At 38.5% G+C, this 19,886-nt stretch overlaps 1 protein-coding gene across 1 annotated transcript in view; it reads right to left on the bottom strand.

Annotated features, from left to right (window-relative positions):
• Positions 1–19,886, bottom strand: part of DCDC1 (doublecortin domain containing 1) — a 469,967-nt gene that overhangs the window by 71,633 nt on the left and 378,448 nt on the right. Inside the window, exons 20-21 of the mRNA XM_006060826.3 lie at positions 11,016–11,139; positions 3,926–4,107 (exon numbers count right to left, since the gene is read on the bottom strand). Of these exons, the coding sequence (XP_006060888.3) occupies positions 3,926–4,107; positions 11,016–11,139 (306 nt within the window). The remainder of the gene's footprint in view (positions 1–3,925; positions 4,108–11,015; positions 11,140–19,886) is intronic.

Genomic DNA, 19,886 nt, shown 5'->3' with positions numbered 1-19,886 from the left:
GGTGATAAAGAGCTAGACAAATATATGGAAACAGGTCTTAAAGGGTCTTAAAAGTTATATTAAGGACTTTGAGAGAATCCTAACTTACTAATAAGTAATATCTCTATACATTGAAATTATGTAATATGTGAAGTTTATAACTTATGCTGAGCCTTTCCTTTAACAATTCACTAAAATATTTATGTTTTAAAATTATAAAATTTTCCTTGTTTAAGGTTCTGAGAGATGAAGTTAACCTGAGACATAAAAAATCACAATTCTTAATTTATATGAACTTGACACTGTTATCAAGAACTAATGGAGAAGATCTTGTTACTAAGATCATGACAACTCAGTATCTTCATGATCTTCCTTTGTAGATGGAGGAACCAACAACAAAAGCTTCCTCAAAGGTGTCTAAAATGAATTAGTAAACAACTAAAGAATAGCATGCTACCCCTCTTGAGGAAAGTGAAAGAGGAGAGTGAAAAAGTTGGCTTAAAGCTCAACATTCAGAAAAATAAGATCATGGCATCTGGTCCCATCACTTCATGGGAAATAGATGGGGGAACAGTGGAAACAGTGTCAGACTTTATTTTTTGGGACTCCAAAATCACTGCAGATGGTGACTGCAGCCATGAAATTAAAAGATGCTTACTCCTTGGAAGGAAAGTTATGACCAACCTAGATAGCATATTCAAAAGCAGAGACGTTACTTTGCTAACAAAGGTCCATCTAGTCAAGGCTATGGTTTTTCCAGTGGTCATGTATGGATGTGAGAGTTGGACTGTGAAAAAGGCTGAGCGCTGAAGAATTGATGCTTTTGAACTGTGGTGTTGGAGAAGACTCTTGAGCGTTCCTTGGACTGCAAGGAGATCCAACCAGTCCATTCTGAAGGAGATCAGCCCTGGATGTTCTTTGGAGGGAATGATGCTAAAGCTGAAACTCCAGTACTTTGGCCACCTCATGCGAAGAGTTGACTCATTGGAAAAGACTCTGAAGCTGGGAGGGATTGGGGGCAGGAGGAGAAGGGGACGACAGAGGATGAGATGGCTGGGTGGCATCACCGACTCGATGGACATGAGTTTGAGTGAACTTCGGGAGTTGGTGATGGACAGGGAGGCCTGGCGTGCTGCAATTCATGGGGTCCCAAAGAGTTGGACACGACTGAACTGAACTGAACTGAGAGCAGAATTTGGGCTTCTCTGGTGGCTCAGCTGGTAAAGAATCTGCCTGCAATGTGGGAGACCTGGGTTTGATCCCTGGGTTGGTAAGATACCCTGGAAAAGGAACGGCTACCCACTTCAGCATTCTGGCCTGAAGAATTCCATCCACTGTATGGTCCATGTGGTGGCAAAGAGTCAGACACAACCAAGTGACTTTCATTCCACTTCAGAGCAGAATTCAATTAAAATGGATCTATGTTTCATCATTCTAACCTGATTTTGCTGGTGAAGACAGTAAACAGTCCAACTCTCTTATAAATAACTTTCCGGTTAATGCAAGTAATGTATGCTTAAGAGACATATTGCATGGGTATATTAAAAGTAGCACAGCAGGGCTTCCACCTTGCACAACTCTGGGACACTATTCACAGAGATTATGTGAACAGTGCCCTGTGGAGCTGGGCAACCCAGTCACCCTGTAATTTTAGCCAAAACACTCCTTATTAAATCTTCTGTTACCAGTACCTACATACAGCTTGGAGAGAAGTTAAAAGAATGCTATTGATGATCCTGAAGAGAATTTTCTGAATCAGTGAAGAAAAATGAAATGATATTCAGTAGAGGTTTAATGTCAAGTGTATGCCAGCGTATTTTAATCATTTAGGAATAATTAATTCATGTAGTGGAGAAAGAAATAGCAATCCACTCCAGTAATTCATGTAGAGAACAAAGTGACTATTTGATTAACCAGGACACACTCTTCCATGAACATAGCAGAGAGTTTCACATACTCTTTACTAGAATAGCTGTCCAAAGTAATAAATCTCTAAAATTATGTCTGTATCACCAGATTGAACCATGTATTTAAAAACAAAAATTGGTCAGATCAAATCTGTATATAATTTTGAGACACAGTCAAAGATAGGAAAGGACAGAAATTATTTGTTAGTTTTTCATGTTAAAAAAAAAGTCATATATACTTAAAGAGCATTACCCTCACATTTTACATTTTAGTAGAATGAACTAATTATGAAATGAATGCGTCAAAGATTTCAATTTCAGGGTTGACTTTACTTTAGTCAAGATTAATTTTTTACTTTATCATCTATACAGGCAGTTCAGCGGACAGCCAATCTGAATGTTACTCATTGTTCAGTGATGTATGAAGTATCTTTAATCAATGTGAAGAAAGTAATATTAAACTATTATCAGCAGCCTCAAATATTCTAAACATATCAAAAGAAAGGTCAAGAGGTAATATCACTGCTAATAATGTTAGAAGCAATGTGTTTAACTCATTCTTTACATGAGAGTTTGCACTGATCTGTGATTCCTTTTGTCATAAAACATTATGAAAATATAGCAGGTGACTTTTCTCCAATGTTGGAGAAACACTGGCTGTTTTGGAAGATTTTATTTCAACCTTGTAACATAAGTTAAAGTGGAAATTGATGCTTTTCTAGAATGGTGCACTTTTAAAATGCTATTTAAAATGCTTGAATATAGGCATTTTATAGATTATGCAAGAATATAGATTCTTGCAGAAGGCAAGAATATAGATTATGTGAAGCTATGCTTGTTCATTAAATATTCCAAAGGTGTAAATCTAAAGAATTGTCTGTAATAATAACTTAAATAAATAATGTAAACAATAACTAAGTACAAACTTAAATAAGAAATTATAAAATTATACTTAAGAAGCAGTTAACGAGCTCAGTTATTTCAAAATACATTAATGAATGCAAATAACAATGCTAATTCAAAATAGATATTGATCAGACAACTTTTTCCATCAGAGCTATTTATTTGCAACTCGTTGTATTCTCCCACGGCCAGCCTGAATCAATAGTGCTCAAATTCAGTTCCTGATATAGGAACTAAGTGAATCTAGCCATAGAGCAACTAAGCCTGTGTGCCACAACCACTGAGCCCACACTCTAGAGCCTGAAAGCTGCAACTGCGGAAGGGCACATGCCTAGAGCCTGTGCTCTGCCAACAGAGGAGCCACCGCAGTGAGCAGCCCGCGCACCACGAGGAGCAGCCTCTGCTCTCCACAGCTAGAGAAAGCCCACCGGCAGCAACAAAGACCCAACGCAGCCAAAGCAAAATTCAATAAATAAATAAATAAAAGAAACGAAAGGAGTCTTAGTATCTGTTTTTACTCTGCTGACTTGAAAAAAAAAGCACAACCTGAGAGTTGTGAGCTAAGTTTTATTTAGGGCAAAATGAGGATGATAGCCCAGGAGACCGCATCTCAGATATCTGAGAAACTGCTCCAAAGAGGTAGGGGGACAGGTCAGTCTATGTGGGATTCTGGTGAAGGAAGAATACCTGTAATCAAGCACATATTTTTTTGCAGAAGGTTATTGCTAGTCATGAGGAGCAGATGTCATTATGAACGATTTTAGTGTTCTTCTAGATACAAGATGAAAAAGAATTACGCTCATAAAATCGTCTCCTGAAAATAGCCATCCAAAGACCTGTTCTGCCAGTTTTACCCAGAGCACAGAGTGTCTCGTTTCTGCTCTCCACCCTGAACTCCTTTCACAGAGTGTTGAAAGTCAGCAACTGCAGCCATTCATGATTTAATCCTTGTAGAGGTAGACGACAAGTGCCAATTGGTAGTTGACACTTTCAGATATCAATACAGAAGACCTATAATAGAACAAACATAGAATTTTCCCGGGAGGGAAAAAAAGCAACTCCTGTAATCAAGAAGACTAAAATCTGTAGAAATGAGAAAGTATGCTTGATGAGAAATATGAACAAGTTGTTCTTACTGCATTTTCCGCCCAGGTGACATGTCCGGACTGATCATAATATGGGCTCTGGCTTTGTTCTTGTCTCCATTCCGCAAAACTCTGAGTCTCACAGGGACGTACTGCTCCGGTGCCTTATGGATGGGTTTCTTCATGGGGGGACTGTTCGGAAGAAGCAGTCCTTCTATTGGCCAATCAAACTCCTTCAGAAAGAATGACAAGAAAATTGATAATAGGAAGAGTCATTTCTGTATATATTTTAAAAATAAGCACACTTGCTTATATCTTTAATCTTTTAGTCATTCATCAAACATTCATCATCATGTATTGGGCACTTAAGATGTTCCAGACGATTCTAATTAATGTTTCATTTTAACGAAGAGGAAAGATGTTAATTTTTTAAATGCATGAACAACTTGTGTTGTGTTACTACACGAAAGACTTTTTCCCTTTCAGAGAAACATCATTCTGGAAATACAGAAGTGAATTAACTTGGAATTGTTTAGTTTTTTTTTTGCTTCTGTATAAAACATCTCTAGTCAACATGAAAAAAGGAAGAATGTATGAAAAGTGGTTTCACAACCCAAATAATATCTTAAAGTAAATCTATTTGGCAAAGAAGAATATATTTGGAAGTGAAAGTGTGAGTTGTTCAGTCCTGTCTGACTCTTGGACTGTAGCCAGCCAGATTCCTCTGTCTATGGGATTCTCCAAGCAAGAATATTGGAGTGGGTTGCCATTCCCTTCTCCAGGAAATCTTCCTGACCCAGAGATCAAGCCCAACTGTCCTGAATTGCAGGCAGATTATTTATCATCTGAGCCACTAGGGATGTTTGAATAATGCATGAATAAATAAATAAATGTATGAATGAATGAATGAATGCAAAGTAACCAAATTCTACAACTGAAACATCTAAATTTGTTTAAACCTTATCATCTCATTCATCTCAGTCTGTTTTATGCAATATTCCCCAAATATATTTATTTGGCAAAGAAGAACGCATTTGGTTTTCTTTTTGACACACAGCCCCATACATCTTAAACAGTAAGCTCCATGAAGGTAGGTATCATGCTGTCTCTTTTCTTGCTCTGTTTGCATTGCCTAAATACCTAATAAACATTGGTTAGATAAGTAATAAAGCCAGTAAATTAAATCTGGAATAAAATTAACATATATGCTTACAGTGATCAAAGTGCTCTGAAACCCACAAGATTAATGTCACATTTCCTAATTACAATCTATTTATATGTAGTCTTTCCAAGAAAAAATTAATTCTGATTAATTACAAATTAATAAAATCATCTTTTTGCTTAAAAAGTCAATTATGTTGAAATGGGACCGGAGAAAATATGGTTCCCTCATATTCAGTTCAATTCAGTCGCTCAGTCATGTCCGACTCTTTGCGATCCCATGAATTGCAGCACGCCGGGTCTCCCTGTCCATCACCAACTCCTGGAGTTCACTTAAACTCACATCCATCGAGTCAGTGATGCCATCCAGCCATCTCATCCTCTGTCGTCCCCTTCTCCTCCTGCCCCCAATCCCTCCCAGCGTCAGAGACTTTTCCAATGAGTCAACTCTTCGCATGAGGTGGCCAAAGTACTGCAGTTTCAGCTTTAGCATCATTCCTTCCAAAGAAATCCCAGGGCTGATCTCCTTCAGAATGGACTGGTTGGATCTCCTTGCAGTCCAAGGGACTCTCAAGAGTCTTCTCCAACACCACAGTTCAAAAGCATCAATTCTTCGGCACTCAGCTTTCTTCACAGTCCAACTCTCACATCCATACATGACCACAGGAAAAACCATAGCCTTGACTAGACGGACTTTTGTTGGCAAAGTAATGTCTCTGCTTTTCAATATGCTATCTAGGTTGGTCATAACTTTCCTTCCAAGGAGTAAGCGTCTTTTAATTTCATGGCTGCAGTCACCATCTGCAGTGATTTTGGAGCCCCAAAAAATAAAGTCTGACACTGTTTCCACTGTTTCCTCATCTATTTCCCATGAAGTAATGGGACCAGATGCCATGACTTTCGTTTTCTGAATGTTGAGCTTTAAGCCAACTTTTTCACTCTCCACTTTCACTTTCATCAAGAGGCTTTTGAGTTCCTCTCCACTTTCTGCCATAAGAGTGGTGTCATCTGCATATCTGAAGTTATTGATATTTCTCCCACAATCTTGATTCCAGCTTGTGCTTCAATTTCTCATGATGTACTCTGCATATAAGTTAAATAAGCTTGAAGTCAAGTAGAGTGAATTTTATTTGACTGAAAACTATGTCTGTTCCCTGCTTGGTAAATATTTTTTTTCTCTTCTGCAAACATTTCAAGAAATAAGAGGACCCTTAGGCTGAGTTATTTTGAAATACATGGTCAATTTATATCATTTTATGTAATTTAGTTGCCTTAGTCCTTTCTGTTCAGTTTATAAGCCAAGTCAGGGTTTTGTTGGACTATAGTGACTTTGTCCACCCAAAATCTACTGTTCCTGTTTACATGCCTGGAGAACTGTGAGGTAATCCATTTTCATTCCCAAAATCATTTAGTTGTCAAATTCTAGACTATTGATGGCACTATGGTGAAGAGGTAAGGAACCCTCCTGCCAATGTAGGAGATGTAAGAGACTCAGGTTCGATCCCTGCATCAGGAAGATCCCCTGGAGGAGGACATAGCAACCCACTCCACTATTCTTGCTTAGAGAATGCCATGGACAGAAGAGCCTGGGAGGCTACAGTCCATCTATAGGGTCACAGAGTCAGAGAAGACTGAAGCAACTTAACACACACAGTAAAAATGTTATTGTTTTAAAAGGTATGTGTTAAGAGGAACGTGGTTAACTTAGGTTTCCTAATATAACTACCATTCACCATTTAAGTCAAATAATTAATTAACTGAATTACTCTATCTGTATAAGAAGGGATGACAAGAATACATAGAAGAACTGTACAAAAAAGATCTTCACAACCCAGATAATCACGATGGTGTGATCACTGACCTAGAGCCAGACATCCTGGAATGTGAAGTCAAGTGGGCATTAGAAAGCATCACTACGAACAAAGCTAGTGGAGGTGATAGAATTCCAGTTGAGCTATTCCAAATCCTGAAAGATGATGCTGTGAAAGTGATGCACTCAATATGCCAGCAAATTTGGAAAACTCAGCAGTGGCCACAGGACTGGAAAAGGTCCATTTTAATTCCAATCCCAAAGAAAGGCAATGCCAAAGAATGCTCAAACTACCGCACAATTGCACTCATCTCACATGCTAGTAAAGTAATGCTCAAAATTCTCCAAGCCAGGCTTCAGCAATATGTGAACCGTGAACTTCCTGATGTTCAAGCTGGTTTTAGAAAAGGCAGAGGAACCAGAGATCAAATTGCCAACATCCTCTGGATCACGGAAAAAGCAAGAGAGTTCCAGAAAAACATCTATTTCTGCTTTATTGACTATGCCAAAGCCTTTGACTGTGTGGATCACAATAAACTGTGGAAAATTCTGAAAGAGATAGGAATACCAGACCACCTGATCTGCCTCTTGAGAAATTTGTATGCAGATCAGGAAGCAACAGTTAGAACTGGACATGGAACAACAGACTGGTTCCAAATAGGAAAAGGAGTTCGTCAAGGCTGTATATTGTCACCCTGTTTATTTAACTTCTATGCAGAGTACATCATGAGAAACGCTGGATTGGAAGAAACACAAGCTGGAATCAAGATTGCCAGAAATATCAATAACCTCAGATATGCAGATGACACCACCCTTATGGCAGAAAGTGGAGAGGAACTCAAAAGCCTCTTGATGAAAGTGAAAGTGGAGAGTGAAAAAGTTGGCTTAAAGCTCAACATTCAGTAAACGAAGATCATGGCATCTGGTCCCATCACTTCATGGCAAATAGATGGGGAAACAGTGGAAACAGTGTCAGACTTTATTTTTTGGGGCTCCAAAATCACTGCAGATGGTGACTGCAGCCATGAAATTAAAAGACGCTTACTCCTTGGAAGGAAAGTTATGACCAACCTAGATAGCATATTGAAAAGCAGAGACATTACTTTGCCAACAAAGGTTCATCTAGTCAAGGCTATGGTTTTTCCTGTGGTCACATATGGATGTGAGAGTTGGACTGTGAATAAGGCTGAGCAGCGAAGAATTGATGCTTTTGAACTGTGGTGTTGGAGAAGACTCTTGAGAGTCCCTTGGACTGCAAGGAGATCCAACCAGTCCATTCTGAAGGAGATCAGCTCTGGGATTTCTTTGGAAGAAATGATGCTAAAGCTGAAACTCCAGTACTTTGGCCACCTCATGCGAAGAGTTGTCTCATTGGAAAAATCTCTGATGCTGGGAGGGATTGGGGGCAGGAGGAGAAGGGGACGACAGAGGATGAGATGGCTGGATGGCATCACTGACTCGATGGACGTGAGTCTGAGTGAACTCCGGGAGTTGGTGATGGACAGGGAGGCCTGGCGTGCTGCGATTCATGGTGTTGCAAAGAGTTGGACACGACTGAGTGACTGATCTGATCTGATCTGAGACTATGTTGAAAAAAAAAATAAGCACAGTATCTGTGAAGTCTACCATAATTACCTTTTTCTCTCTTTCTAAGAAAGTACTCTTCCTTATGAGGCACCCCTGTCACCCTTCGGTGGGAGGGAATCTTGATATTCCAATTAGAAGTGTCCCCTGTTTGTTGGAAAAGCCTTTTTTTTTTTGGCCTGATTTTTAGCACTGTCCTTTTTGATACATATTTAATCAAATTAAATGTTCAAACTTATCAAAACTTTTATTTCTTTTCAAGGATATGCCCTTCTTTTCCCCTTCTTCAGTGTGATCTCTGGGTGTGGATGAAAGTTCAAAAAATCATGTACCATTGGGAAAAGGGGCTCATGGTCTATAGAGGAGAATTTGGTCAGTCATGTCCAACTTTTTGTGATCCCCATGGACTGTAGCCTGCCAGGCACCTCTGTCCATGGAATTTTCCAGGCAAGGATATTGGAGTGGGCTGCCATTTCCTACTTCAGGGGTTCTTCCCAACCCAGGGATCGAACCCAGATCTCCTACATTGCAAGCAGATGCTTTACCGTCTGAGCTACTAGGGAAGCCCTTCATGGTCTATATGTGATACTTGTCCTTGATTTGTAAAGATATGTGTCTCTTCTCATTGGCTACTGGGGCAACCCGCTGACACTTGTCCACCTCCAGTTGAGAAGTAAGTTATCCTTTCTGCTTCTCTTGGTTTTAGCCTCTGCCCTTTCTGGACCTCTGAAGAAAAGCCTACAATTAGTAACTCACATTTTTTTCCTTGGCCTATGCTGGGCTTGTCTGTCTCTGTGCTATCCCTCCACCCTTGGCTCCATGACGGCTCTCATGATGCTGTACCCTGAATCTTAGACACATAATTCATCTAGCCCCTGGCTCAGGCTACCCAAACCACAGCCCCTGGTATTTTTAAGAACTCCTCCTTTATCTCCAAAACAAAACAAAAATGACAACAAAAACCCCTCAGCTTTCTAGACTGTTGCTTCTGTGTGCCGTGTGCTCAGTCGTGTCCGACTCTTTGCAACCCATGGATAGTAGCCCACTGGGCTCCTCTAAGCATGTGATTTCCCCAGCAAGAATACTGGATGAGTTGACATTTCCTCTTCCAGGGGATCTTCCTGACCCAGGGATCGAACCTGTGTCCCTTGAATCTCCTGCACTGGCAGGCGTATTCTTTACCACTGAGCCATCAGGGAAGCCCAGATGTTGCTTCACCACAATCTAAATATAAGGGCGTATTTGGGCCCCTAAGCAATGACTTCTTGGTTTCAGCCTACATCTGTCCTTCCCTTAAAGCTCTGAGACTCATTGTTTCAGTCACTGAGGAAGCTTAGGGAATTGCGATTTAAAGGCAAAGAAAAAACTAGATTGAGACCAGAAAATGTGACAAAACAACTAAAAAGGTAAGAATACATTTTTAAAAAATCTTTTAGAACATATCACTGACCTAGCAATAAAGCAAGGCATACTGTAGACCTAGAGAGAGAGAGTACTAAAACTGAATTTTACTGGGAGGAAGTTTTTCAAACCCAGCAAACTTCTGCTTCCATGGCCTTGAGAGAAAGGGTACAGGAAACAAATTTCAGGGCCCAGCCCTGAGAACTGTAACAGGAGCACTCCTCTTACAAAACAAGAATCACAAAATGATAAATTTCATTGAAAAGGCAAACCAGAGAGAATGACTCTCAGGTGGTTGGTTGCAAGTAAAACACACCATCTCAAACATTTTCTCTGGGTGGAAGAAAAAAATCTTCCTTGAGAATTCACAACATGGGCTGACCCACACTTGAACTTTCAGCACATTAGATAAAGATGAGGAGAAAATTAATGATTTGAAAGAAAAATAAATTTTCTTCTTAAAAGAAAATATAAAAATAAAATTTTAAATAAACTAAGATAAGTAAAAACTGTTTGATACCAATGACTAAAAGAAGGGCATATATTAGGCAAAAGGAAAATAATCTTAGTTGGAAGGACTGAGATGTAACATTGGAGAAAAATGAAACAGAGGAAAGGTACAAAATAATCTAAATATATGTCATTACAATAAATAGAAAATACTAAAACCCTTAGTTTAGAGATAAAGATTGTCAAAATTGTATTTTAAACTTAACTGTATGCTGATTACTGGAGAGCCATCCTAAAATAGAAGAATGTACAAATATGAAAAATAAAAGGATAAAAAGAAGGTATATAAGGTAAATAGCAACAACAACAACAAAAGATATTTCTACTAGTGTTGGATAATTGAAACATTTACTAGAGCTAAAGAGGATCTACATGTCAGAAGTTTTAATTCACCAGGGTGATAAAATATTTCTGAACATTTGTGTGTCTAGAACCAAATTTCAAAATATATAAAACAAAACTTGACAGACTACAAGAAGAAATAAATTCCATACCCATCCCATAATTGATGACTTAAATACTTCTTTCTAATTAATTGATGGAATGACAGAATCAATTGATCACTTGCATCTAGCAACTATAAATCAAAAACCGCAAGGATGTTTTCACACACATTGATCACATACTGGACCTTAAAATAAGTCTCAACAACAATGTCCTTATGCTAAACAGGACCTCATTAAGTTGACCACTGGGAAGGACTGGCCACATGTAGGTAAGCTTATTCCAGAGAGGATTTTCAACTCTGGAATGTTTCCACTGGCCTGGCTTGCTGGTCCCTTCATGCTTTATGGCCCATCTAAAAAAAAAACAAAGAATTTAGCAAGATTAAATATCACTATAAAATAATCATTGAGTACTTCTTTTTTTTAATTTTATTTTATTTTTAAACTTTACATAATTGTATTAGTTTTGACAAATATCAAAATGAATCCGCCACAGGTATACATGTGTTCCCCATCCTGAACCCTCCTCCCTCTTCCCTCCCCATACCATTCCTCTGGGTCGTCCCAGTGCACCAGCCCCAAGCATCCAGTATCGTGCATCGAACCTGGACTGGCAACTCGTTTCATACATGATATTTTACATGTTTCGATGCCATTAGGTGGCAAAAACTCAGTGTGAATTTTAAAAAGTCTGGTAATTTACTGTGTACAAGAGACATATGCTTAGTCACTCAGTCATGTCCAACTCTTTGCAGCCCCATGGACTGAAGCCGGCTCACCAGACTCCTCTGTCCATGGAATTTTCCAGGCAAGAATACTGGAACAAGTTACCATTTCCTCCTCCAGGGGACCCTTCCAACCCAGGAATTGAACCCACATCTCCCATATCTCCTGCACTGGCAGGCAGGTTCTTTACCACTAGCACCACTTGGGAAGCCCCAACAAGACACGTAAATAAAAGTAATTTTTTAATGAAAGAATACATTTTTAAAAATCAGGAAAAATTGGCAATGTTATAATCAACAGTGACATTTGAGGCAAAAGGCAAAGTAGAATAATAGTCAATTTCTGACAACAATGACGTAAATAACAGAAGAAATTCAAACAAAACTTTTTAGACATTCAAAGAGAAACCAACATAGATGTAATCAGTGTGGGAGATGTCATTACATCACCACCAGATTATGATCTACTAGGTAAACTGTTTTAAATAACAAATAAGGATAAAACATCTGACTGCTAAAACGAGTGAATGTAACCATGACCACTTGCTTATAGACATTCTAGTCTGTTAACAGGAAATGTGTCTTTCTCAATAATTCTTGCAACATTTGTAATATTTCCACACACTAACAAAGCAAACTTCAATAATGTTTTGAAATGAAAACTGAACAAGCTATACTTTGTGGCAAATGATAGAATAAAATTAGAGATAAATGAAAGTTTAAATTTTACAATTTCAACCACAAGATAATTTTAAAAACACATTCTCTGTTCCAAAATACTATTAATATTATCCCAGACAGGCAGAGGAAAAAAATAACACAATCAATACCTATTTAGAAGCAATGACATAATAACACAAAGACTTGAAGAATACATTTAGAATTATATTCAAAGATAAATTTATAATGTTAAACGCTTATGTATTAAGGGCTAAATAGAGAAGAGAAATTAAAAAAGCATTCACCCAATAATTCATTTTAAATGTATCCAATGGAAAAGAGATGAAAGAAAATAGCAAAGATTCAAATATAAACAAATATTAGAAAATCAAATAGTAAGCCTGGCATGTTGCAGTCTATGGGGTCACAAAGAGTCAGACGCGACTGAGCAACTGAACTGAGTAGAATTTTAAAGAAATTTTTTAAAAAATTAAAATTAAAATAGAAAATCTCATGCAAGTAAATTTAGATTAAAAAATGCATAGCAGATAGAAAAATCAAGCTAAATATTCAGCACCGAGACAATTAGGAGTATATTATGTGTGTATATGTTAATAAATGTAAAACTTATGAAATAATTTTTTAAAACCCTCACAGGTCTGAAATAGAAAATATGCTCTTACTCATGTAACTTCACAGGGCATGGAACATATCATTTTCATACTATATGAAACATTCTAAACCATAAAGATGTAGAAAATTAGCTATCTCATTCCATGAATGGGAAATTGGCTTCATAATAAAGTCAGTCACTGGTAATGTAAGAAATAAATCAACAATCTTACTTAAAATCAAAGATGTGAGATTCGTAATTCAATATTAGCTAGTAAAATTTAACACTATGGCAAGAGAATAATCACTATAGTTAAGTAATTGCCTAGAAATGAAATGATGGGCATTTACTAATATGATGTCACTGATTAATGAAGGACAATAAGGAGCAGCCCATTACACATCATTTTCTAGCACACGTGAAGGTCATGTGAGCCTAAACATTTTCTGAGCTCACCCAGCCTCCTCAGAAGCATCTGCAGTGTCCAAACCTGTGTTCAAGGAACTGGCTTTCCTGTTGAAGCTTGCTGGGAGTTTTGGGGGCCTGGGTAGTGAGGGGTGGTGGTGGCACGAAAGACTTCCTCTTTCCCACCTGAGTACCTGATCTCCAATTACAGTAGAGCTGTGTGCTCCAATCTAAGACCAACACTTCTGTTTGTGTCTACATCCTTATCTTCTCTCATCTAGGACTTTGTCCTGAACTATTAATTTTCCTTCCTTTCTGGTTTTCCTTCCATCTGCATTATGTCTGACAGCTTGATATCTTTAAAAAAGAAAAACACTTAAAAAAACCACTTTTTTTAAAAAAAGAAAACACTTCCAGTTGTTGCCTTATTTCTTTGTGCTCTTAAAATGCTCATCTCTTTTTATTTTTTTTTTGTTAATTTATTATTCTTATTTTTATTTCCTGTCTGTGCCACACAGCACGTGGGATCTTAGATCCCTGACCAGGGACTGAACCCACACCCCCTGCATTGGAAGTGTGGAGTCTTAATCATGGGGCCACCAGGAAGTCCCTCATCTCTTCTTATCCCTTTTTCTCTTAAGCCAATTCCAATTAGATTCTTATTTCTTGAACTTCAATGAAAATGCCCCATCAGTATTTTAACATCACCAAAGCCCAAGATCATTTCTTGAGACGTAAGTGAACTAACAGCAGTGTTCAACATGATCCTTCCCTCTTTTTCAGAACACGTTCTCTGACTTGACCTGACTTCATTTGACTCCGATGAAACCATATTCTCTTTCTTTTCTTCCATTAGTAGCCAAAAGTGTGAGTCTTCTCTTGAGTGCCAAGGGCTTTCCCTGGTGGCTCAGATGGTAAAGAATCCACCTGCAATGCAGGAGACCTGGGTTTGATCCCTGGATTGGGAGGGTCCCCTGGAGAAGGGAATGGCTACCCACTACGCACTCCAGTATTCTTGTCTGGAGAATTCCATGGACAGAGGAGTCTGGCGGGCCATAGTCCATGGGGTCACAGAGAGTCAAACACAACTGAGTGACCAATACTTTCAATTTTCACACTTTCTTGAGTGTCAGAGGATGGGAAATACAGCCTATGAAAATCCAAGATCTGTTGCATCAATTGAGTTTTTAGATGCCATTGGCCTGATGCATGTAGGGCAATTGCTATTCCTTGTAGCTCAAGTGGTAAAGAATCTGCTTGCAATGCAGGAAACTGGGGTTCAATTCCTGGGTCAGGAAGATCCTCTGGAGAAGAGAACAGTAATCCACTCCAGTAATCTTGCCTGGAGAATCCCATGGACAGAGAAGCCTGGTGGGCTACAGTCCTTGGGGTCGCAAAGACTCAGACACGACTGAGCGACTAACACATAAAGGACAGGTTGTTGATAAAAAGATTCATCCTTTGGATTGCAGTGCCTCTATAACTTCAGCCTATCAGGGTGCCTTTAAAAAGAGCTGGTCAAGTTCAGTTTGCATTGTTAATAAACATTAACATGGAGCAAAGGCCATTCTACAGCAGAGTTCCAGCACAGTATGAGCTTTTATGTAAAAGCAATAGACCTCTTAATATTATGTCTTATAAATGAAGAGCTGACAGATCCTTAACTGTAATGGCACTAGCTGGCCGCACTATAATGACTGTACATGAGCATAACATAAATTAGAACTTTGCAGCATCACCAAGGACTCTGGAATCTTAATTCCTGGAAGTCAGCACTAGGTGGGGACAGTGATTCGTGCAATGTTTGCAGGCAGCCTTTTTCCTGACTTTCTGAGAACTTATTTTATTTAATATTTTCCATTCTTCTCTTCAGTATAAAAGAGGGTATTCCTCAACAATTGTCTTTTATTATTGAAACATTCTATAAAACAAAGCATCTCACATTTTGAAAGGACTTACTTGATCGCACACACGCACACAGGTACACATGCTACAAGGTAACCAAATAAGGTTCAAAAGCAAGTTTGTTTATTTAAAATACTATCTTTATTAGTATACTGCCTTTTCATTAAAAGTAAAATTCTATTTATGATATTTCACATCTATCGACCTCCATGAACAGAAGTTTGACCAAAGTTAAAATATTTTCCTGGATTCATATAAACTAAAAGATTTAAGAAAAACCCAGGATCATTCCTCAGAATTTTAGTTGACAGATACTTCTCTCAAAAACTAAGTCCAGAATTGATTGTATTTTGATTGGGTTTAATAATAGCCCAATACATTGCCATAGATTTGAACTGTTTGAAGCTTTCTAAGATTCTAGTCCTCTGGACAGAGAAGAAATCATTCAAAATCAGGAACCACACACACAAGCTCTTCTTAAACATTGTATAAGGGTTCAGAGATTAGATGCGTAACTGAAATCTGAATCCATCCGTATTAGTCTTTAGGTTTTTACCAGTACCACTGTATCAATTATAGATATTTATCTTGAAATTTACATTGAATATTAAAACTAAATAGTTTAAGCAAATTTTTTTAAGATTTAAATTTTAAATAACTTTACACCAATAGAAACAAGGCACTGAAGAATGATAGTACATTCATTTACCAGCCAAAATGTCCAAAGATCAAGTAATTTCTGCATATTATACATTATTCTACTCATTTTGTTTCTGGAATATTTTGTAGAAACTAATGAAAACCCATGGAATTTGTTCTTCTGTTTTATATATCCCCATTTGCTCCATCTCTTTACATTATTTTGATAACTAGCAAAGTACTTAAAATAGAGACTGAATTTTAATACCAAATAAAGACTAAGTGGGGGAACTCAATGATCATGCTTCCATCTTGCATAACTGGGAATTTTTAAGAGTAAGAAATTGTTCCAACAATTACCCTGAAAAGAATACATATTTCATAATAATTTCCATAATTATATATTATATTCATCTCAATTGAAAATTATCAATTAGGCTTTTTAGCATATTTCAAAGTTGTTCTTAAAAACATCAATTGTTAAAACACAGTGGAAACCTAAAGTACATTAATGGTAATTGCCAGGAATATGTATATATTTAGTTTAGAAAAATAAAGGGATATACAGATGGATATAAAGTCACACCCGACATCTCCTTGCAAGTTTTTTTTCCCCCAACATAAAGTCTTTGACCTGCTTTATTTTGTTTTGCTTTTCTAGTTGGCTGAGCTTCCTGCTTATTTAGATTTTGGATACATAGAAGGAATCTGTATTCAGTACTAAAAACCTATCATTATCTCCCAGAGATAGAGAGTTTCGGAGTTGTGTAAAAGTAAAGCTCTCTCTGCAGGTACAGTAAAATCTCCACCAAGTACACGATTTGTAAACACACAAAAAAACCCATTGTTCCTTCAGAATACTTGTCTATTGCGGAGTCCTCTGTGATCTTTGAGTTCTTCAATCTTTTTATCACCTATTTGGGCCTCACAGACTCGCTTTGGTACCTGAGATCTTTGGGGTATCCACTACCTGAAGTTACTGTATCAACCTTCATGCAAATAAAACAAAGTAATAACCGTTTACGGAGCACCTGCTCTCCCTCCCCTGCACTATACTAGGCACGACAGGGAACACACAAGAAAGGGCTTCTGCCCCAGGAAAATGACAGCGTTTTAGGAAGAAGCAAAAATTACATACCTGGGAAAGTTTTTGAAAACAATACAATACATAATGGGAAAAAATAGCACTTTCAGTAAGAGTTATAACAGGTAGACCTAATGGAAAGAAAATAATATGAGCTTCCCATTACAGAAAGAAGCTGTCAGGGTGGGGGAAGAATCCTTGCCAAGCATGCATGAATTTTGTATACATGGAGAATAAAGAGTTTGGGATAATGAGAGGGAGGAAGAAAGATGCCATTTAAAGAGATGGAAAAAGAATATAATCATTTGGTGTTATATAATAGCTCCAATAAATATGATTTTTAAAGACAGAGTTCCAGTTAGAGGAGAAGTGCTTCATGTTACAGCATTTCATTTCCCAGTCTCAGTCAGGTTGAGCCAACTCTTTTGCTTAAAGCAAAGTGCTTTACCATTTAAGGCTCTTGATTGTCTTGTTTGTTCATATCAAGAAGGAATAGTTATTCTCCAAATCAATTCTCCCTTCCTTTAGTAATAATGGATTTCCAGATGGACACATGGCTACCCAGATAAAGATGAAGTTTTCTTGAACTTAGGTGTAGCAGCCAAGTGGGCTGTGTGTGGACATGATGCATAGCACTCAGACTTCACCTTTAAAACAACCAGACCGGTGCTCCCCTGGCCCCTTCTCTCCATTCCACTGAGTGGGAGATAGCAAGAGCTGGCACAGTCAATTTAAGGCAGAGAAAAATGAACCTCTGTATGAGCCTAAAAGTTTTGGAGTGCCTGTCAGAGCAGCTTAGCCTACATGTTTTCTAATGTAGTCTTGGTCATTTCCATGGCTCCCGTCTTTTACGTTTTCCTGTGCTTCCTCTGAACTTTTTACTGCTTTCTCTGCTATTAACTGCTGAAGAACTTTTCATGGGTTGCCATCACTATTGATAGCTCATCTCTTTCCTAATTCTCATTGCCATTTCACCAATCCATATGTAACAAAGCTTCTGTATCAACTGTGGATTGATACAGATTGGTTTGCCCAACGGTCACTTTTTGTGACTTCTAAAAGAAATGCTCTTAAAGACGGTGACAGGTAGCTCTTCAGGAATAGTGACATTAAGAAGATAGACCCCACTTGTCTGATCTAATGTGGTGCTGTGGCCGTGCCCAGGGAATCATGTGAGGACTTTAGTTATCACTGTTTCACTATTCAGAAAGGGTCCCAAGATATCGACAATCATGAGAAAGTGAGTGGTAGCTTTTTGTAATCATTTCCTCTTCAGGAATATTTTCCCAAACAGATTTTAAGGTCTTTAGATTGACCATTGTGAGCCATATTTTAGTTCTGCATCAAACAAAAATATCCTAGGATAAAGATGAGAAATAAAGAGCAAGTAACTGAGAGGGAAAGAACACAGCAGAGGCTCCAAAAGCAAAGGAAAAGAGCAGTTATCTGAGAAAAAGAAGTGATGAGTTGTAAAAGCACTGGGAAAATAACAAATATTCATAGGAAGTCCCCAAATGTAACCAAGCAATAAGGACCCTTTGTCTAAAGTTGGTCTTGGGAAGCACCATCTGACGTTTTCAACATTTGTGCAGCTGGGTGCCAGGGACCCAAGGAGCTGAGACAGTTTCTGTCCATGAGGAATCCTAGTTTGGTGAGAAAATAGACCAGTGAAACAAATAACGGTGACATCGGTGATAGGGGCAATCATGGGGGCTTATACAAGGCATTTCAGAAAACTAAACAGAGTCATTGAGTCTTCCTGGCCCTTAGGGCATGCTCTGTCCACCTACTGAATACAGGAATGAATGGGTGAGCTAATTTGCTGCTGCTGCTGCTGCTAAGTCACTTCAGTCATGTCCAACTCTGTATGACCCCATAGATGGCAGCCCACCAGGCTCCCCCATCCCTGGGATTCTCCAGGCAAGAACACTGGAGTGGGTTGCCATTTCCTTCTCCAATGCATGTAAGTGAAAAGTGAAAGTGAAGTCGCTCAGTCGTGTCTGACTGTTCAGGACCCCATGGACTGCAGCCTACCAGGCTCCTCCGTCCATAGGATTTTCCAGGCAAGAGTACTGGAGTGGGGTGCCGTTGCCTTCTCCAGAGCTAATCTGGACTATATTTAAATGCACTGGTCATAGCAAACACCCTCTTCCAACAACACAAGAGAAGACTCTACACATGGACATCACCAGATGGTCAACACCGAAATCAGATTGATTATGTTCTTTGCAGCCAAAGATGGAGAAACTCTATACAGTCAACAAAAACCAGACTGGGAGCTGACTGTGGCTCAGATCATGAACTCCTTATTACCAATTCAGAATTAAATTGAAGAAAGTAGGGAAAACCACTAGACCATTCAGGTATTACCTAAATCAAATCCCTTATGATTATACAGTGGAAGTGATTTAATGGCCTAGATCTGATAGATAGAGTGCCTGATGAACTATGGAATGAGGTTCGTGACATTGTACAGGACAGGGATCAAGACCATCCCCATGGAAAAGAACTGCAAAAAAGCAAAATGGCTGTCTGGAGAGGCCTTACAAATAGCTGTGAAAAGAAGAGAAGTGAAAAGCAAAGGAGAAAAGGAAAGATATAAGCATCTGTATGCAGAGTTCCAAAGAATAGCAAGAAGAGATAAGAAAGCCTTCCTCAGCGATCAATGCAAAGAAATAGAGGAAAACAACAGAATGGGAAAGACTAGAGATCTCTTCAAGAAAATTAGAGATACCAAAGGAACATTTCATGCAAAGAAGGGCTCGATAAAGGACAGAAATGGCACGGACCTAACAGAAGCAGAAGATAGCAAGAAGAGGTGGCAAGAATACACAGAAGAACTGTACAAAAAAGATCTTCACGACCCAGATAATCACGATAGTGTGATCACTGACCTAGAGCCAGATATCCTGGAATGTGAAGTCAAGTGGGCCTTAGAAAGCATCACTATGAACAAAGCTAGTGGAGGTGATGGAATTCCAGTTGAGCTATTTCAAATCCTGAAAGACGATGCTGTGAAAGTGCTGCTCTCAATATGCCAGCATATTTGGAAAACTCAGCAGTGGCCAC

The sequence above is a fragment of the Bubalus bubalis genome, chromosome 16 (assembly GCF_019923935.1).
Source record: "Bubalus bubalis isolate 160015118507 breed Murrah chromosome 16, NDDB_SH_1, whole genome shotgun sequence".
Classification (NCBI taxonomy): domain Eukaryota; kingdom Metazoa; phylum Chordata; class Mammalia; order Artiodactyla; family Bovidae; genus Bubalus; species Bubalus bubalis.
Note: the sequence above shows the minus strand (reverse complement) of the source record. Positions and strands in the feature narration are given on the sequence as shown.